The sequence below is a fragment of the Salvelinus namaycush genome, chromosome 21, assembly GCF_016432855.1.
Source record: "Salvelinus namaycush isolate Seneca chromosome 21, SaNama_1.0, whole genome shotgun sequence".
Classification (NCBI taxonomy): Eukaryota; Metazoa; Chordata; class Actinopteri; order Salmoniformes; family Salmonidae; genus Salvelinus; species Salvelinus namaycush.
The window spans coordinates 7,924,222-7,939,840 of record NC_052327.1 but is presented as its reverse complement, the minus strand read 5'-3'; the positions used below and the strand labels follow the sequence as shown (position 1 = coordinate 7,939,840).

The window sequence follows — 15,619 nt, the reverse complement described above, 5'->3', positions numbered from 1 at the left end:
ACGTTAGCCATGTGTTGGCAAAAATGAATGTCCAAGTCAAGAAAGCTTACCAGCAGCCAGTGTCACTTGCCACGACTGGTACTCACCACGACTGGTGCTTTTTCAAAGCCTTTGTCAGATGCTCCAGTGACTGTAATTAGCTCCAATGAGTGTAATTTGCTCAATATTAGGAGTTGAGAAATAAAGTTCAGATCATTAGAAATAAGAATTTCTCCTCTTTTCTACTGTAGGTATGTAATTCAAAATCAGTTTATTCTGTTGTTGCTAGTGATATTCATAAAAAACATCCCCTGGTTGAATACCCCTGGGCTACAGAGATATGTCACACCCTGATCTGTTTCACCTCTCTTTGTGCTTGTCTCCATCCCCTCCAGGTGTCGCCCATCTTCCCCATTATCCCCTTTTCCAAAGCCGCCCAATTCATTCCTCTCCCCAAGCTACCCTCTGCCAAGGAGATGGCCCAGCTCATGGTGCAGCACGTCTTCCGGATCCATGGACTGCCCGTTGACATGGTCTCCGACCGGTGTCCTCAGTTCTCATCCCGGTTCTGGAAGAGGTGCTGCACCCTCATTGGATCATTGGCCAGCCTGTCCTCCGGGTTCCACCACCAGTCCAACGGCCAGTCGGAGCAAGCCAACCAAGACCTTGAGACTACTCTGCATTGGCTGGTCTCCGCCAACCCCACCACCTGGAGCCAGCAGCTTTTGTGGGTTGAATACGCCCGCAACACTCTTCCCTGCTCTGCCACGGGCCCGGTCGGCCCTCCTCAAGACCACCTCCAGGTATCGACGAAAAGCGGATCGCCACCGGCCCCAGGCTCCCCGGTATCGTCTCGGGCAGAAGGTATGGCTGTCCACCCGGGATCTGCCCCTCCGGGTGGAATCCCGCAAACTCACCCCCCAGTTTATCGGTCTGTTTCCCATCTCCAAAGTCATTAGCCCCTCTGCTGTTGCCCCGTACCCTTCGTATACATCCCACCTTTCATGTGTTCAGAGTTAAAACCATGACTTACAGCCCTTTGTCTCCTGTTTCCAGGCCCACCCCCGTCTCATCGACGGCCAACCGGCGTACACGGTGAGGCGTCTCCTGAAGGTTCGACCTCGGGGCAGGGGTTTCCAGTACCTGGTTGACTGGGAGGGTTATGGCCCGGAGGAGAGGTGCTGGGTCCCCGCGGGGGACATCCTGGACTCAGGCCACATTGCGGATTTCCAACGCCGGCACCCCGGTCAACCAGGTAGGACGCCAGGTGGCGCCCCTAGGGGAGGGGGGGGGGGGGTACTGTCACACCCTGATCTGTTTCACCTGTCTTTGTGCTTGTCTCCAGTCCCCTCCAGGTGTTGCCCATCTTCCCCATTATCCCCTGTGTACGTTTTGTTTCTTCGACACTGTCTGCATCTGACCGCGGCGCCACTCGGGAGCCCAAAAGAGAAAGATGAGTGGACAACAGTGAAGTCCAAGAATGGAACAAAAAGGGCTAAAATGAGTCTGATGAATCGTTCCTTGTTGGAGTACATTTTTTGGATAAAGATGTTTATTTGGGAAACCCTTTTGAAGTCACAAGGATGGTGGAGAAGGCGTTGGGGAAAGTGGATGCAGTCAAAGTAATCAGAAGTGGTACGGTGTTTATATCGTGTGTATCTAAAGAGCAGAAGGAGCGTGGATTGTGGCTTGTGAAAATATCGATGCATGTAGTGAGCAGATGTGATTTTTGGAGCATGGCACCGGTAAAAGGTGTTATTTCTGGCATCCCGCTGGACATTGATTTTATATTTAACCTTTATTTAAATTGGCAAGTCAGTTAAGAACAAATTCTTATTTACAATGACGGCCTAGGAACGGTGGGTTAACTGCCTTGTTCAGGGTCAGAACGACAGATTTTTACCTTGTCAGATCGGGGATTCGATCTAGCAACCTTTTGGTTACTGGCCCAACGCTCTAAACACTAGGCGATCTGCCGCCCCCAAAAATAATCAATATCTTAGGAAAAAAATCCAGGAGTAGTGCACGTCCCTTGACCCATATGGAGAATTGGAAAAAGGAGCAAAGTTGATCTGTACTATTGATGTTTGATGAGTATTTGCCACCCTATGTAAAGTTGGGATACAGTGCATTCGGAAAGTATTCAAACCCCTTGACTTTTTCCAAATTTTGTTACGTTACAGCCTTATTCTGAAATTGATTAAATAAACACATTTCCTCAGCAGTCTACACACAATACCCTGTAATGACAAAACAAAAACAGTTTTTTTTTAAATGTTGAGAATTTATTACAAATAAAATTAGAAATACCTTACTTACATAAGTTTTCGAACCCTTTGCTATGGACTCGAAATTGAGCTCAGGTACATCCTGTTTCCATTGATCATCATTGAGATGTTTCTCCTTGATTGGAGTCCACCTGTGGTGAATTCAATTGATTGGACATGATTTGGAAAGGCACACACCTGTATATATATGGTCCTACATTTGAAAGTGCATGTCAGAGCAAAACCAAGCCATGAGGTCAAAGGAATTGTCCGTAGAGCACCAAGACAGGATTGTGTTGAGGCACATAACTGGGGAAGGGTTCCAAAACATTTCTGCAGCATTGAAGGTCCGCAAGATCACAGTGGCCTCAATCATTCTTAAATGTGTGAAGTTTGGAACCACCAAGGCACTTCCTAGAGCTGGCCGCCCGGCCAAGCTGAGCAATCAGGGGAGAAGGGCCTTGGTCAGGGAGGTGACCAAGAAGCTGATGGTTAGTCTGACAGAGCTCTAGAGTTCCTCTGTGGAGATGGGAGAACCTTCCAGAAGGACAACCATCTCTGCAGCACTCTACCAATCAGGTCTTTATGGTAGAGTGGCCAGACGGAAGCTTGAAATCTTTGGCCTGAATGCCAAGCGTCACGTCTGGAGGAAATCTGGCACCATCCCTATGGTGAAGTATGGTGGTGGCAGAATCATGCTGTGGGGATGTTTTTCAGCATGCAGGGACTCGTAGACTAGTCAGAATCGAGGCAAAGAGGAACGGAGCAAAGTACAGAGAGATCCTTGATGAAAACCTGCTCCAGAGCTCTCAGGACCTCAGACCGGTGCGAAGGTTCACCTTCCAACAGGACAACGACCCTAAGCACACAGCCAAGACAATGCAGGAGTGGCTTTGGGACAAGTCTCTTAATGTCCTTGAGTGGCCCAGCCAGAGCCCGGACTTAAACTTGATCGAACATCTCTGGAGAGACTTGAAAATAGCTGTGCAGCAACGTTCCTCATCCAACCTGACATAGCATGAGAGGATCTGCAGAGAAGAGTGGGAGAAACTCCCTAAGTACAGGTGTGCCAAGCTTGTAGCGTCATACCCAAGAAGGCTGTAATCAATCAACAGCTTCAACAAAGTACTGAGAAAAGGGTCTGAATACTTATGTAAATGTAATATTTCAGTTTGTATTTTTCACAGATAAGCAAAAATGTGAAAAACCTGTTTTTGCTTTGCCATTATGGTGTGTTGATTGATGAGGGAAAATTTCAGATTAAGGCAGATTAAGGCTGTAACCTAACAAAATGTGGAAAAAGTCAAGGGGTCTGAATACTTTCCAAAGGCATTGTATATAAAATACGCCGTAAGAGCGTTTGTGTAAAATCTGATGCAATGCATGAAGTTTAAAAAGTTTGGCCATGTGTGAAGTGTTTGCAGATGGAAGGAATATATTATTGAAGAGTCTGTGAATGTAAAATGTTGCAACTGTGGTGGGGATCATATTTCTGAATTACCTGAGTGCTCTGTTAGGGTGAAAGGGGTTGAGGTGTCAAGGATCAGGGCTGTACAGCAAATCTCCTATGTGGAGGCGGTGAAGAGCGTTGAAGGGGCAAGAGGCCACAGTTCTGAAGAAGATTTGGCGGTGGATGCACCACAACCAGTTGCAAATGTTATACTTCAATCAAGTGATCTGGATACACTTATTGTGAAAAAAGTGGAATTTGTAGCATTTATAGCCACAGTTGTTAATTGTAGCCACAGTTGTCAAGTGTCCAAGAAGTCCAAGAAGCTGGACATCATTATATCTGCAGCCGAGAAGTTTTTGGGCCTCCAAGACTCAAAGGCAGAAGTGTAACATGTGTGGAGTGGCTAGCTAGTTAGCGGAGTTCGCACTAATAGCGTTTCAATCGGTGATGTCACGCGCTCTGAGACCTTGAAGTAGTTGTTTCCCTTGCTCTGCAAGGGCAGCGGCTTTTGTGGAGCGATAGGTAACGATGCCTCTTGGGAGGCAGTTGTTGATGTGTGCAGAGGGTCCCTGGTTCGAGCCCAGGTAGGAGCGAGGAGAGGGACGAAAGCAACACTGTTACATTGGTGCCGTGACCCGGATCACTGGTTGCTGTGGAAAAGGAGGAGGTCAAAGGGGAGTGAGTGTAAATGGTGTGAAATGGCTAGCTAGTTAGCGGGGTGCACGCCAATAGCATTTCAATTGGTGACGTCACTCGTTCTGAGACCTTGAAGTAGTTGTTTCCCTTGCTCTGCAAGGCCCATGGATTTTGTGGTAACGATGCATTTTTCTCTTTTGGGGTCCTTATTATCCACCTGTACAGTTGGTGGCGGAATGTACATATAATTGTTGCGGACGCCATTATACCAAAGAAGAAGAAGAACCCTGTTGCGTGCACATCTTTGCGTGGTCACGCCCCCCGAGCATACGTGCGCGCACCCTTCTATCGCGTGGTGCTGATCATCCATATTGCTGCTAGTGGTGAAGTTTAGCTTGTAATTTAAAAGAGGCTCTCGGGCGCTTTTTAAATGTTTTAATTCAACACAAACCACTCTGCGTCTTAGACTGAATGCTATTTAGTCTAGGGGTGGAGTGGAGAAACTAGTTCATTCGAGGAATACTTTACATTTTCTTTTTTGAGTAGTAGGCGAATTGGTGGTATCGTGAGGAAAAGGAGAAATGGCTACTCAGGTAGAGGCTCTCCTACCCAAAAATCCTCTTATTAAACCAGAGGAGAATGGGCATGCGAGCAAGATGATACAGCATGGAGAGGACTGTCCTGAAAAGGGTGTGAAGCAGACATGTGTTGCCGACGAGGGTAGCAATATGAAAACAAACAACTCGGAACAGTGTGGGATTGCAACGAAGGAGCTACGCTCTAAACAGGCAAAAGAAGAGAGTAACAATCAAGAGAAAGAAATCCTGGATCAAGAGAAGCACACGATTGATCAAACGGAAGACTGTGTGAAATGCAGTAAAAATGAGTTTGCTGAAGCACCCCCGCCCAAGGTGAACCCATGGACTAAGAAAAAGAATGCGGTGACCGTGGTCAGCCAGAATGGACAATCACATCATGGTTTGTATTCTTCCCATAACAAAAATGTTCGTGTTGCCACTAGTACTGCCTGGGTTTAGGGTGCATTCACCTGATCCACTTGAAGGCCAAGCGTGATCTGTTACTGTCAGATCTATGATAGTAGGGAGTTCCTCACAGGATAATGCTGCATTGCAAGCTCCCATCTAGTATACCGCTCTAGATAGTTAACTATATATAGAGTAAGGCCTCAAACTATTTATGTAATAGAGTGGATTGTAAAGCTTCTTCCACGATATAATTAGAGTTTACGTTCAAAACATCGTACTCTGTCGTCTCTGACTGAGGACACCTGTTCTACAAATGCAATAAGATAAATGAAGCAGATGGCTAGAATAGTTTTTTTGACAGTGTCAGGCCTCACTAGGGTACGTTACAGGCTGAACCCAGCGAGGTTTCACATGTTGTGATATTTAAAAACTAACGTTATCATTACACTCCTGACATCGCCTGTGCAAATGAGCTTTTCTTTTCTCATGTCTTTATTGTTGTGCCAGCTGCGGATGAAGTGACTTGGGTTGACCATCGCTTTCCCATTACAGTTGCGTGGCTAGCTATCATGGCTGTATAGACGATGTTAGCAACAACACGATGTCTGAACTGAATCAGCAAGGCACATTAATACCGTAGCATTGTCATAGGTGGCACGGCGCTTTAACTTTTACGATTCAACGCTAGGTAACTTATGGTAGCTACTACTTTTTTTTGCCGATAATTGTGAAGCACTGTTTACAGTGACATGCTGCCAATGGACGTTTGAAGCTCCTGTTTTAATTTGAGAAAGATTAGCCTACCACGCTGGAAGTGAGTGCTGATGACTAACAACAACGTTAGCAGCTGGGCCTTGCTAACGGTAGTTAGCTGATCTTCAGGCTCTAGCTAGCTAGTTGGGTAAAGCTGACAGAACCTAAATCACGTTATTTAACACTACACTTATGTCAGATAGCTTGACACTTATGCAGCGTTGGAAAATATTTGCGCAGTTTTATCTAACGGGATGAAAACGAATGTTTGTTTGTTATGGAACGTCACGTGTTCATCCACCAAATGGCCAGGAACAATACTTTTATTTAAAATGTATGTTTAGGGCGCATTTCTAACAATTTCATCGATATCTGTCGTACAACACGGCAAGTTTTGTGTTATGAATAACCTATTGGGGGCAGGTAGCTGGCTCTTGAATTGTATTGATTCATCATATCAACAGCCGCCACATGATCACATGCTAGCTTGATGTTAGCCAGTAAGTTAGTTAGCTCATTTGCTATGCTAGCTACCTATCAGCTTGGATGTAGACAACCCAATTCGTTTGTTGTGGACCTCCCCTAATACGTTCTATCATATCCTTCTGATAAAGAATAAATGACACCCTAGTTTTATTACACTGACCAAAAATATAAACGTCACATGTAAAGTGTTGATCTCATGTTTAAAAAGCTGAAATTAAATATCCCAGAAATGTAACATACACACCAAAATATTATTTATCTCAAACGTTGTGCACAAATTGAATTAGCTTCTTGATATGCCACAAGTCAGGTGGATTGTTTATCTTAAAATGAGAAATGCTCACTAACAGCATGTAAACAGGATGATCATTACACAGGTGCAATTTGTGCTGGGGACAATAAAAGGCCACTCTAAAATGTGCCGTTTTGTCACACAACACAGTGCCACAGATGTCTTGAGATTTCAGGGAGTGTGCAATTGGCATGCTGACTGCAGGAATATCCACCAGAGCTGTTGCCGGAGAATTTAATGTTAATTTCTCTACCATAAGCCAACGTCATTTAGGGAATTTAGCAGTACTTCCAGCCGGCCTCACAACCGCAGACCACGTATAACCACGCCAGCCCAGGACCTCCACATCCAGATTTTTCGCCTGCCAAATAGTCTGAGACCAGTCACCCGGACAGCTGATGAAACTGGGTTTGCACAACCAAAGAATTTCTGCACAAATGGTGGTCATGCCAGATACTGTTTTCTGATCCACGCCCCTACTTTTTTATTTATTTTTAAGATGTGACCAACAGATGCATATCTGTATTCCCAGTCATGTGAAATCCATAGATTAGGGCCCAATTAATTAATTTAAATTGACTGATTTCCGTATATCAAATTTGATTTCACATGCATCGAATTCAACAGGTGTAGGTAGACCTTACCGTGAAATGCTTACTGACAAGCCCTTAACCAACAATGCAGTTCAAGAAAGAGTTAAGAAAATATTTACTAAATAAACTAAAGTAAAAATAGTAAAATTAAAAGTAACACAATAAAAATAAAGAGGCTATATACAGGGGGTACCGGGTACCAAGTCAATGTGCTGGGGTACAGGTTGATTCGAGTTATTTTGTACATATACCCTGACTCTGCGTGCAATGAACGCAAGAGAAGTGACACAATTTCACCTGGTTGATATTGCCTGCTAATCTGGATTTCTCTTAGCTAAATATGCAGGTTTAAAAATATATACTTCTGTGTATTGATTTTAAGAAAGGCATTGATGTTTATGGTTAGGTACACGTTGGAGCAACGACAGTCCTTTTTCGCGAATGCGCACTGCAATGATTATATGCAACGCAGGACACGCTAGATAAACTGTAATATCATCAACCATGTGTAGTTATAACTAGTGATTATGATTGATTAAGTTTAATGCTAGCTAGCAACTTACCGTGGCTTCTTACTGCATTCGCGTAACAGGCGGGCTCCTCGTGAGGCAGGTGGTTAGAGCGTTGGACTAGTTAACCGCAAGATTGAATCCCTGAGCTGACAAGGTAAAATCTGTTGTTCTTCCCCTGAATGAGGCAGTTAACCCACCGTTCCTAGGCCGTCATTGAAAATAAGAATGTGTTCTTAACTGACTTGCTTAGTTAAATAAAGATTGAATAAAGGTGTAAAAAAATATAAAAAATAATCCGCAAAATCGTCCAAAATTGCCGATTTCCGATTGTTATGAAAACTTGAAATCGGTCTTGATTAATCGGCCATTCCGATAAATCGGTCGACCTCTAACCTGTACTGACCTCGCCTTCTGGATGATAGCGGGATGAACAGGGAGTGGCTCGGGTGGTTGTTGTCCTTGTCCTCTTTTTGGCCTTCCTGTGACATATGGGTGGTGTAGGTGTCCTGGAGGGCAGGTAGTTTGCCACCGTTGATGCATTGTGCAGACCTCACTACCCTCTGGAGAGCCTTACGGTTATGGGCGGAGTAGCTGCCGTACCAGGCGGTGATACAGCCCGACAGGATGCTCTCGATTGTGCATCTGTAAAAGTTTGTGAGTGTTTTTGGTGACAAGCCGATTTTCTTCAGCCTCCTGAGGTTGAAGAGGCGCTACTGCGCCTTCTTCACCACGCTGTCTGTGTGGGTGGACCATTTCAGTTTGTCCGTGATGTGTACGCTGAGGAACTTAACTTTCCACCCTCTCCACTACTGTCCCGCCAATGTAGATAGGGGGCTGCTCCCTCTGCTGTTTCCTGAAGTCCACGATCATCTCTTTTGTTTTGTTGACGTTGAGTGTGAGGTTATTTTCCTGGCACCACATTCCGAGGGCCCTCACCTCCTCCCTGTAGGCCGTCTCGTCATTGTTGGTAATCAAGCCTAGCACTGTAGTGTCGTCTGCAAACTTCATTGAGTTGGAGGCGTGCATGGCCACGCAGTCGTGGGTGAACAGGGAGTACAGGAGAGGGCTGAGAACGCACCCTTGTGGGGACCCAATGTTGAAGATCAGCGGGGTGGAGATGGTGTTTCCTACCCTCACCACATGGGGGCGGCCCGTCAGGAAGTCCAGGACCCAGTTGCACAGGGCGGGGTCGAGACCCAGGGTCTCAAGGGTACTATGGTGTTAAATGCTGAGCTGTAGTCGATGAACAGTATTCTTACATAGATATTCCTCTTGTCCAGGTGGGTTAGGGCAGTGTGATGGCGATTGCGTCGTCAGTGGACCTATTGGGGTGGTAAGCAAATTGGAGTGGGTCTAGGGTGTCAGGTAGGGTGGAGGTGATATGGTCCTTGACTAGTCTCTCAAAGCACTTCATGATCACGGAAGTGAGTGCTACAGGGCGGTAGTCATATAGCTCAGTTACCTTAGCTTTCTTGGGAACAGGAACAGCAGACTGGGTTGATTGAATATGTCCATAAACACACCAGCCAGCTGGTCTGCGCATGCTCTGAGGACGCGGCCGGGGATGCCGTCTGGGCCTGCAGCCTTGCGAGGGTTAACATGTTTAAATGTTTTACTCACGTTGGATGCAGTGAAGGAGAGCCCACAGGTTTTGGTAGCGGGCCGTGTCAGTGGCACTGTATTGTCCTCAAAGCAAGCAAAGAAGTTGTTTAGTCTGTCTGGGAGCAAGCTAGCACCTTACCTTGGCTCCTTGCTGCACTCGCATAACAGGTAGTCAGCCTGTCACGCAGTCTCCTCGTGGAGTGCAGTGTAATCGGCCATGCTCGGTGTCCAAAATGCCGATTACAGATTGCTATGAAAACTTGAAATCGGCCCTAATTAATCGGCCATTCCGATTAATCGGTCGACCTCTAATTGATAGCTGTAAAATTGCCTAAACAAACTACACTAACTAGCTACTTTATTCTGTGTTGTTGCATTTGCTAGCTAGCCAGCCAGCCCACAGGGAGAGCGTTATATTATGGATTTTGTAGTCGACTTGAGCTGCAACAGATTTCCACAAGCACGAGTAAAAAAGGACCTCTATAGCACGAGTATCCAGGACCTCTATACCAGGCTGTGTCAGAGGAAGGCCCTAAAAATTGTCAAAGACCTCAGCCACCTCCGTCATAGACTGTTCCCTCTACTACCACATTGCAAGCGGTACCGGAGTGCCAAGTCTAGGACAAAAAGGCTTCCCAACAGTTTTTACCCCCAAGCCATAAGACTCCTGAACAGGTAATCAAATGGTTACCCGGACTATTTGCATTGTGTGCCCCCCCCCCCCCCCCCAACGCTGCTGCTACACTCTGTTTGTCATATATGCATAGTTACTTTAACTACACATTCATGTACATACTACCTCAATTGGGTCGACTAACCAGTGCTCCCGCACATTGGCTAACCGGGCTATCTGCATTGTGTCCCGCCACCCACCACCCCCTCTTTTTACGCTACTGCTACTCTCTGTTCATCATATATGCATAGTCACTTTAACCATATCTACATGTACATACTACCTCAATAAGCCTGACTAACTGGTGTCTGTATATAGCCTTGCTACTCTTATTTTCAAATGTCTTTTTACTGTTGTTTTATTTCTTTACTTACACACACACACACCTTTTTTTCGCACTATTGGTTAGAGCCTGTAAGTAAGCATTTCACTGTAATGTCTACACCTGTTGTATTCGGCGCACGTGACAAACTTTGATTTGATGGTGTAACGACCCTGGGTTTATAAGTACGGATATCGACTCTGCTTTTGCAGCACAGTCGATGGCGCGCTGGATTTCGGGCTAGGTCGAGCGTTCGAGACCTGCTCCCTGCATGTTTCATTACAGTATCTAACTGATGGGATACCCAAGCTACATTCCTTGCCAAATGATCACAGTTTTATTACAAATTCAAAATAGACTGCTTGAATGAAGTAGGGAATATGTGTGACCACGACCTGCAGTTTTGGAATAATTGCCTCCCGTCTATTTTCAGCTTAGGCTACTTTGCAGGTGTCACTAGTTACCACAGCCACAATGTCAAAATGATGAAAACAACAAATATTTGCTTTTAGTATTAGACATAAGGTTAGCAGTATGGTTAGTATTAGACATAAGGTTAGCAGTATGGTTAGGGGTAACGGTTAGGTTTAAAATCTGATTTGAACAAGATAAATGTTAGTAAGATAAATGTTAGTAATAAGCAGGGTTTATAACTTTGTGGCTGTGGTAACTAGTGAAGACCCCTACTTTACGAACTGCTAGTGCCATTTTGAATTGGTTAGCCTAGGCCAGTGGTTCCCAAACTTTTTATAGTCCCGTACCCCTTCAAACATTCAACCTCCAGCTGCGTACCATCACTTTGTGGGAAATGACAAAGAGCTCTTATAGGACCAGGGCACAAATAATAATAATTCATAATTTTGTTGTTTATTTAGCAATCTTACATATAAAACCTTATTTGTTCATCAAAAATTGTGAATAACTCACCACAGGTTAATGAGAAGGGTGTGCTTGAAAGGATGCACATAACTCTGCAATGTTGGGTTGTATTGGAGAGAGTCTGTCTTACATCATTTTCCACACACAGTCTGTGCCTGTATTTAGTTTTCATGCTAGTGAGGGCCGAGAATCCACTTTCACATAGGTACATGGTTGCAAAGGGCATCAGTGTCTTAACAGTGCGATTTGCCAAGGCAAGAAACTCTAAGGGCAGCCCAATCCAGAAATCTGGCAGTGGCTTCTGATTAAATTACATTTTCACAGAACCGCTTGTTGCAATTTCTGTTATGTTCAGATATCGGTAAGTGGACAGGAGGCAGGGCATGAAGGGATAACTAATCCATTTGTTTATTGTCAGTTTTGGAAAAATACCTGCGTAATTGCGCACCTAGCTCGCTCACGTGCTTCGCTATATCACATTTGACATTGTCCGTAAACTTGAGTTCATTTGCACACAAAATATCATACAATGTGGAAAGACCTGTGTGTTGTCCTTGTTAATGCAGACAGAAAAGAGCACCAACTTCTTAATCATAGCCTCAATTTTGTCCTGCACATTGAATACACAAGAGTTCAGGGGCCTTGCTTTAACATAAAGCAAGGCCCCTCTTACACAAAACGTCTTTCAAGCTGGCATATCCTTGGTAGCAAGAGCTTCTCGGTGGATGCTGCAGTGTACCCAAGTGGCGTCGGGAGCAACTGCTTGCACGCGCGTTTCCACTCTTCTACTATGTCTCCCAGTCATGGCTTTTGTGCCATCAGTACAGATACCAACACATCTTGACCACAAAGTCCATTTGATGTCACAAAACTGTCCAGTACTTTAAAAATATCCTCTCATGTTGTCCTGGTTTGCGGAAGAGGATATCTTCCTTAATTGATTACCCATAAATGTAACGGACATATACCAGGAGCTGTGTCAGGCCCGCCACGTCTGTTGACTCATCCAGCTGTAACGCATAGAATTCACTGGCTTGTATGCCAAGCAGTAATTGTTTCAAAACATCTCCTGCCATGTCACTGATGCTTCGTGAAACAGTGTTTGATGAAGGCATTGTCTGTGTAGTTTTTTTTGGCCTTTTCCCCCAGCGTTGTCCCAGCCATATCTGCGGCAGCAGGAAGAATGAAGTCTTCAACAATGGTATGGGGCTTGCCTGTCCTAGCTACTCGGTAGCTCACCATATAAGATGCTTCTGGCCCCGCCTTATTAATGTTTTAATACTCGAAAGTCGAGTGGCTTATCTTTCACATTGTCGTGTTTCTAAATGTCTGCACAAGAATGAAGGTTTCCCGCAAGATAGTAACGGCTAATGTGATTGGATGTTAATTATTTGACTAGGCTACCTGTATTTGACGTTGTTATTTCGCTGAACACGACATGGTTTAATTTTATTTTTGGCAGTGAAACGAGGCTACTCAGGCGTGGGGGGAAAAACGTACCCAAATGTATAGCCCCGTTGGAAAATCTACATGTACTGTTTGAATTTTTCTTAAAATTCGGCGTGCCCCCGACGGCAGGGGTACCCCATTTTGGGAGTACCTGGCCTAGGCTATAACCCTCCTAAACATTGACGGGTTCTGTTTGTCTCTATGACCCCAACACGTGTCAGGGGACTCCTGAAGGTAATCGGTACCGGTTTAAAAAAATGAATGGCAGTATGAAGGTAGTTTTGTGCCTACCCAAAAAAGGGTAGCCTTGTCATATCTCCTAGATATAGAACAAACACTTCAAAACCTTGTTTCCCATGATACATTTTTTTGACTATTTTTTTGCCTTTTATGAATGTGTTATTCAATGTGCTTGTCTGGGCTATAGTAGTAAAAGCCAAAATATTTTTTTGATACCTACAATTAAAAAGGAAATGGCTAAATGAACCATAGTAGACCATCTTAAAACAATTCCATATGTCAGCTTAGACTTTTAAGAATGAAAACAACAAGGCTATGCTGTTGCAAGCAAGCACCACGGCTGATCTTACTACCTTTTTGAAGATTGTGTTCCACTATATAATATAACCAGTTAATATTACGATTTCAATAAATTCATCTTAAATGGCGCTTGATTTTTTAAATAAACTAAATATACACGAGGCCAAAAGTATGTGGACACCTGCTCGTCGAACATCGCATTCCTAGATCATGGGCCTTAATATGGAGTTGGTCCCCCCCCTTTGCTGCTATATCAGCCTCCACTCTTCTGGGAAGGCTTTCCACTAGATGTTGGAACATTGCTGAGGGGACTTGCTTCCATTCAGCCATGCACATTATTGAGGTCGGGCACTGATGTTGGGCGATAAGACCCGGCTTGCAGTCGGTGTTGGAATTCATCCCAATGGAGTTGAGGTCAGGGCTCTGTGCAGGCCAGTCAAGTTCTTCCACACTGATCTTGACAAATAATTTCTGTAGGGGCCTCACACAGTGGTGTTGTCTTACTGAAACAGGGAAGGGCCCTCCTTCAAACTGTTGCTACTAAGTTGCAAGCACAGAATCGTCTCGGATGTCATTGTATGCTGTAGCGTTAAGATTTCCCTTCACTGGAACTAAGGGGCCTAGCCCGAACCTTGAAAAACAGCCCCAGACCATTCTTTCTCCTCCACCAAACTTTACAGTTGGCACTATGCATTTGGGCAGGTAGCATTCTACAGGCATCCGCCAAACCCAGATTCGTCCGTCGGATTGTCACATGGTGAACGGTGATTCATCACTCCAGAGATTCACTGCTCCAGAGTCCAATGGCGGCAAGCTTTACACCACTCCAGCCGATCCTTGGCATTGCGCATGGTGATCTTAGGCTTGTGTGCGGCTGCTCGACCATGGACACTGATTTAATGAAGCTCCTGATGAACAGTTCTTATGCTGACGTTGCTTGCAGAGTCAGTTTGTAACTCTGTAGCAAATGTTCCAACCAAGGACAGATGATTTTTACACACTTCAACACCCGGCAGTCTCGTTCTGTGAGCTTTTGTGGCCTACCACTTCGCTGCTGAGCTGTTGTTGTTCCTAGACATTTTCACTTCACAATAACAGGGCTTACAGTTGACCGGGGAACCTCTAGCAGTGCCGAAATTTTACCAACTGACTTCTTGGAAAGGTGGCATCCTATGACCGTGCCACGTTGAAAGTCACTGAGCTCTTCAGTAAGGTCATTCTACTGCCAATGTTTGTCTATGGAGATTGCATGGCTGTGTGCTCGATTTATACATCTTTCAGCAACGCGTGTGTCTGAAATGGCCAAATCCACTAAATTGAAGGGGTGTCCACATACCTTTTGTATATAGTGTATATGAGGCAATTAGGATTTGTTATCTGTAATAGTTATGATAAATTAGGCATTGTTGCGCACTGTTGGCATATAGATAAACGTGCACTTATTTTTCCAGTGTGGGCCTGTATTTCCAGTGTGAGTACTGAAAAACAATCAGGCGAGGCCTCGAACAATAAAATAATGTCATGCCCATCCCTAGACTGTAGGCTGCAATAAAGTTACAACCGTGATCCTCTTCTTTTGGCTTTTTATTTTTGCCATGAAGTGTTTGCTGTATGCTGAAACAGCGGTTTGTTTTAAACCCAGCAGCACAGCTTTGAAGGGGTTCTTCTCAGTGATGGGGAAGACATTAGCTGGGTCTAGGTTTGTGGTGGAAGCTGTTTGTTTTAAACCCAGCAGCACAGATTTGAAGGGGTTCTTCTCAGTGATGGGGAAGACATTAGCTGGGTCTAGGTTTGTGGTGGAAGCTGTTTGTTTTAAACCCAGCAGCACAGATTTGAAGGGGTTCTTCTCAGTGATGGAGAAGAAATTAGCTGGGTCTAGGTTTGTAGTGGAATAGGCAATTCTTTCACGTCCACCAGACGGTGGTATACACTATGCAGCTCTAATCATTAGTTTAGAAAGCTACTTTTTGGTTCACTGAGGTACTTGCTTACTATACCATAAAGCGAAACTCTGGGTAGTGAAGTCCTCCCTTCCTCTCTCTCAGCTGTTTATATCAGCCCGTCTACCCAGGTCTCTCAGCTGTTAATATCAGCCCGTCTACCCAGGTCTCTCAGCTGTTAATATCAGCCCCTCTACCCAGGTCTCTCAGCTGTTTATATCAGCCCGTCTACCCAGGTCTCTCAGCTGTTTATATCA

General features: G+C 44.9%; 1 protein-coding gene across 5 annotated transcripts in view; it reads left to right on the top strand.

The window, feature by feature from the left end:
• Positions 1 to 4,679: 4,679 nt before the first annotated feature.
• The window catches only part of LOC120066044 (la-related protein 1-like), a 91,316-nt gene continuing 80,376 nt past the window's right edge, over positions 4,680 to 15,619 (top strand). For all 5 annotated transcript variants that reach the window (XM_039017120.1, XM_039017116.1, XM_039017119.1 and 2 more), the window contains exon 1: positions 4,680 to 5,313. In XM_039017120.1, coding sequence (XP_038873048.1) covers positions 4,917 to 5,313 — 397 coding nt within the window. In that variant the 5' untranslated portion in view covers positions 4,680 to 4,916. The remainder of the gene's footprint in view (positions 5,314 to 15,619) is intronic.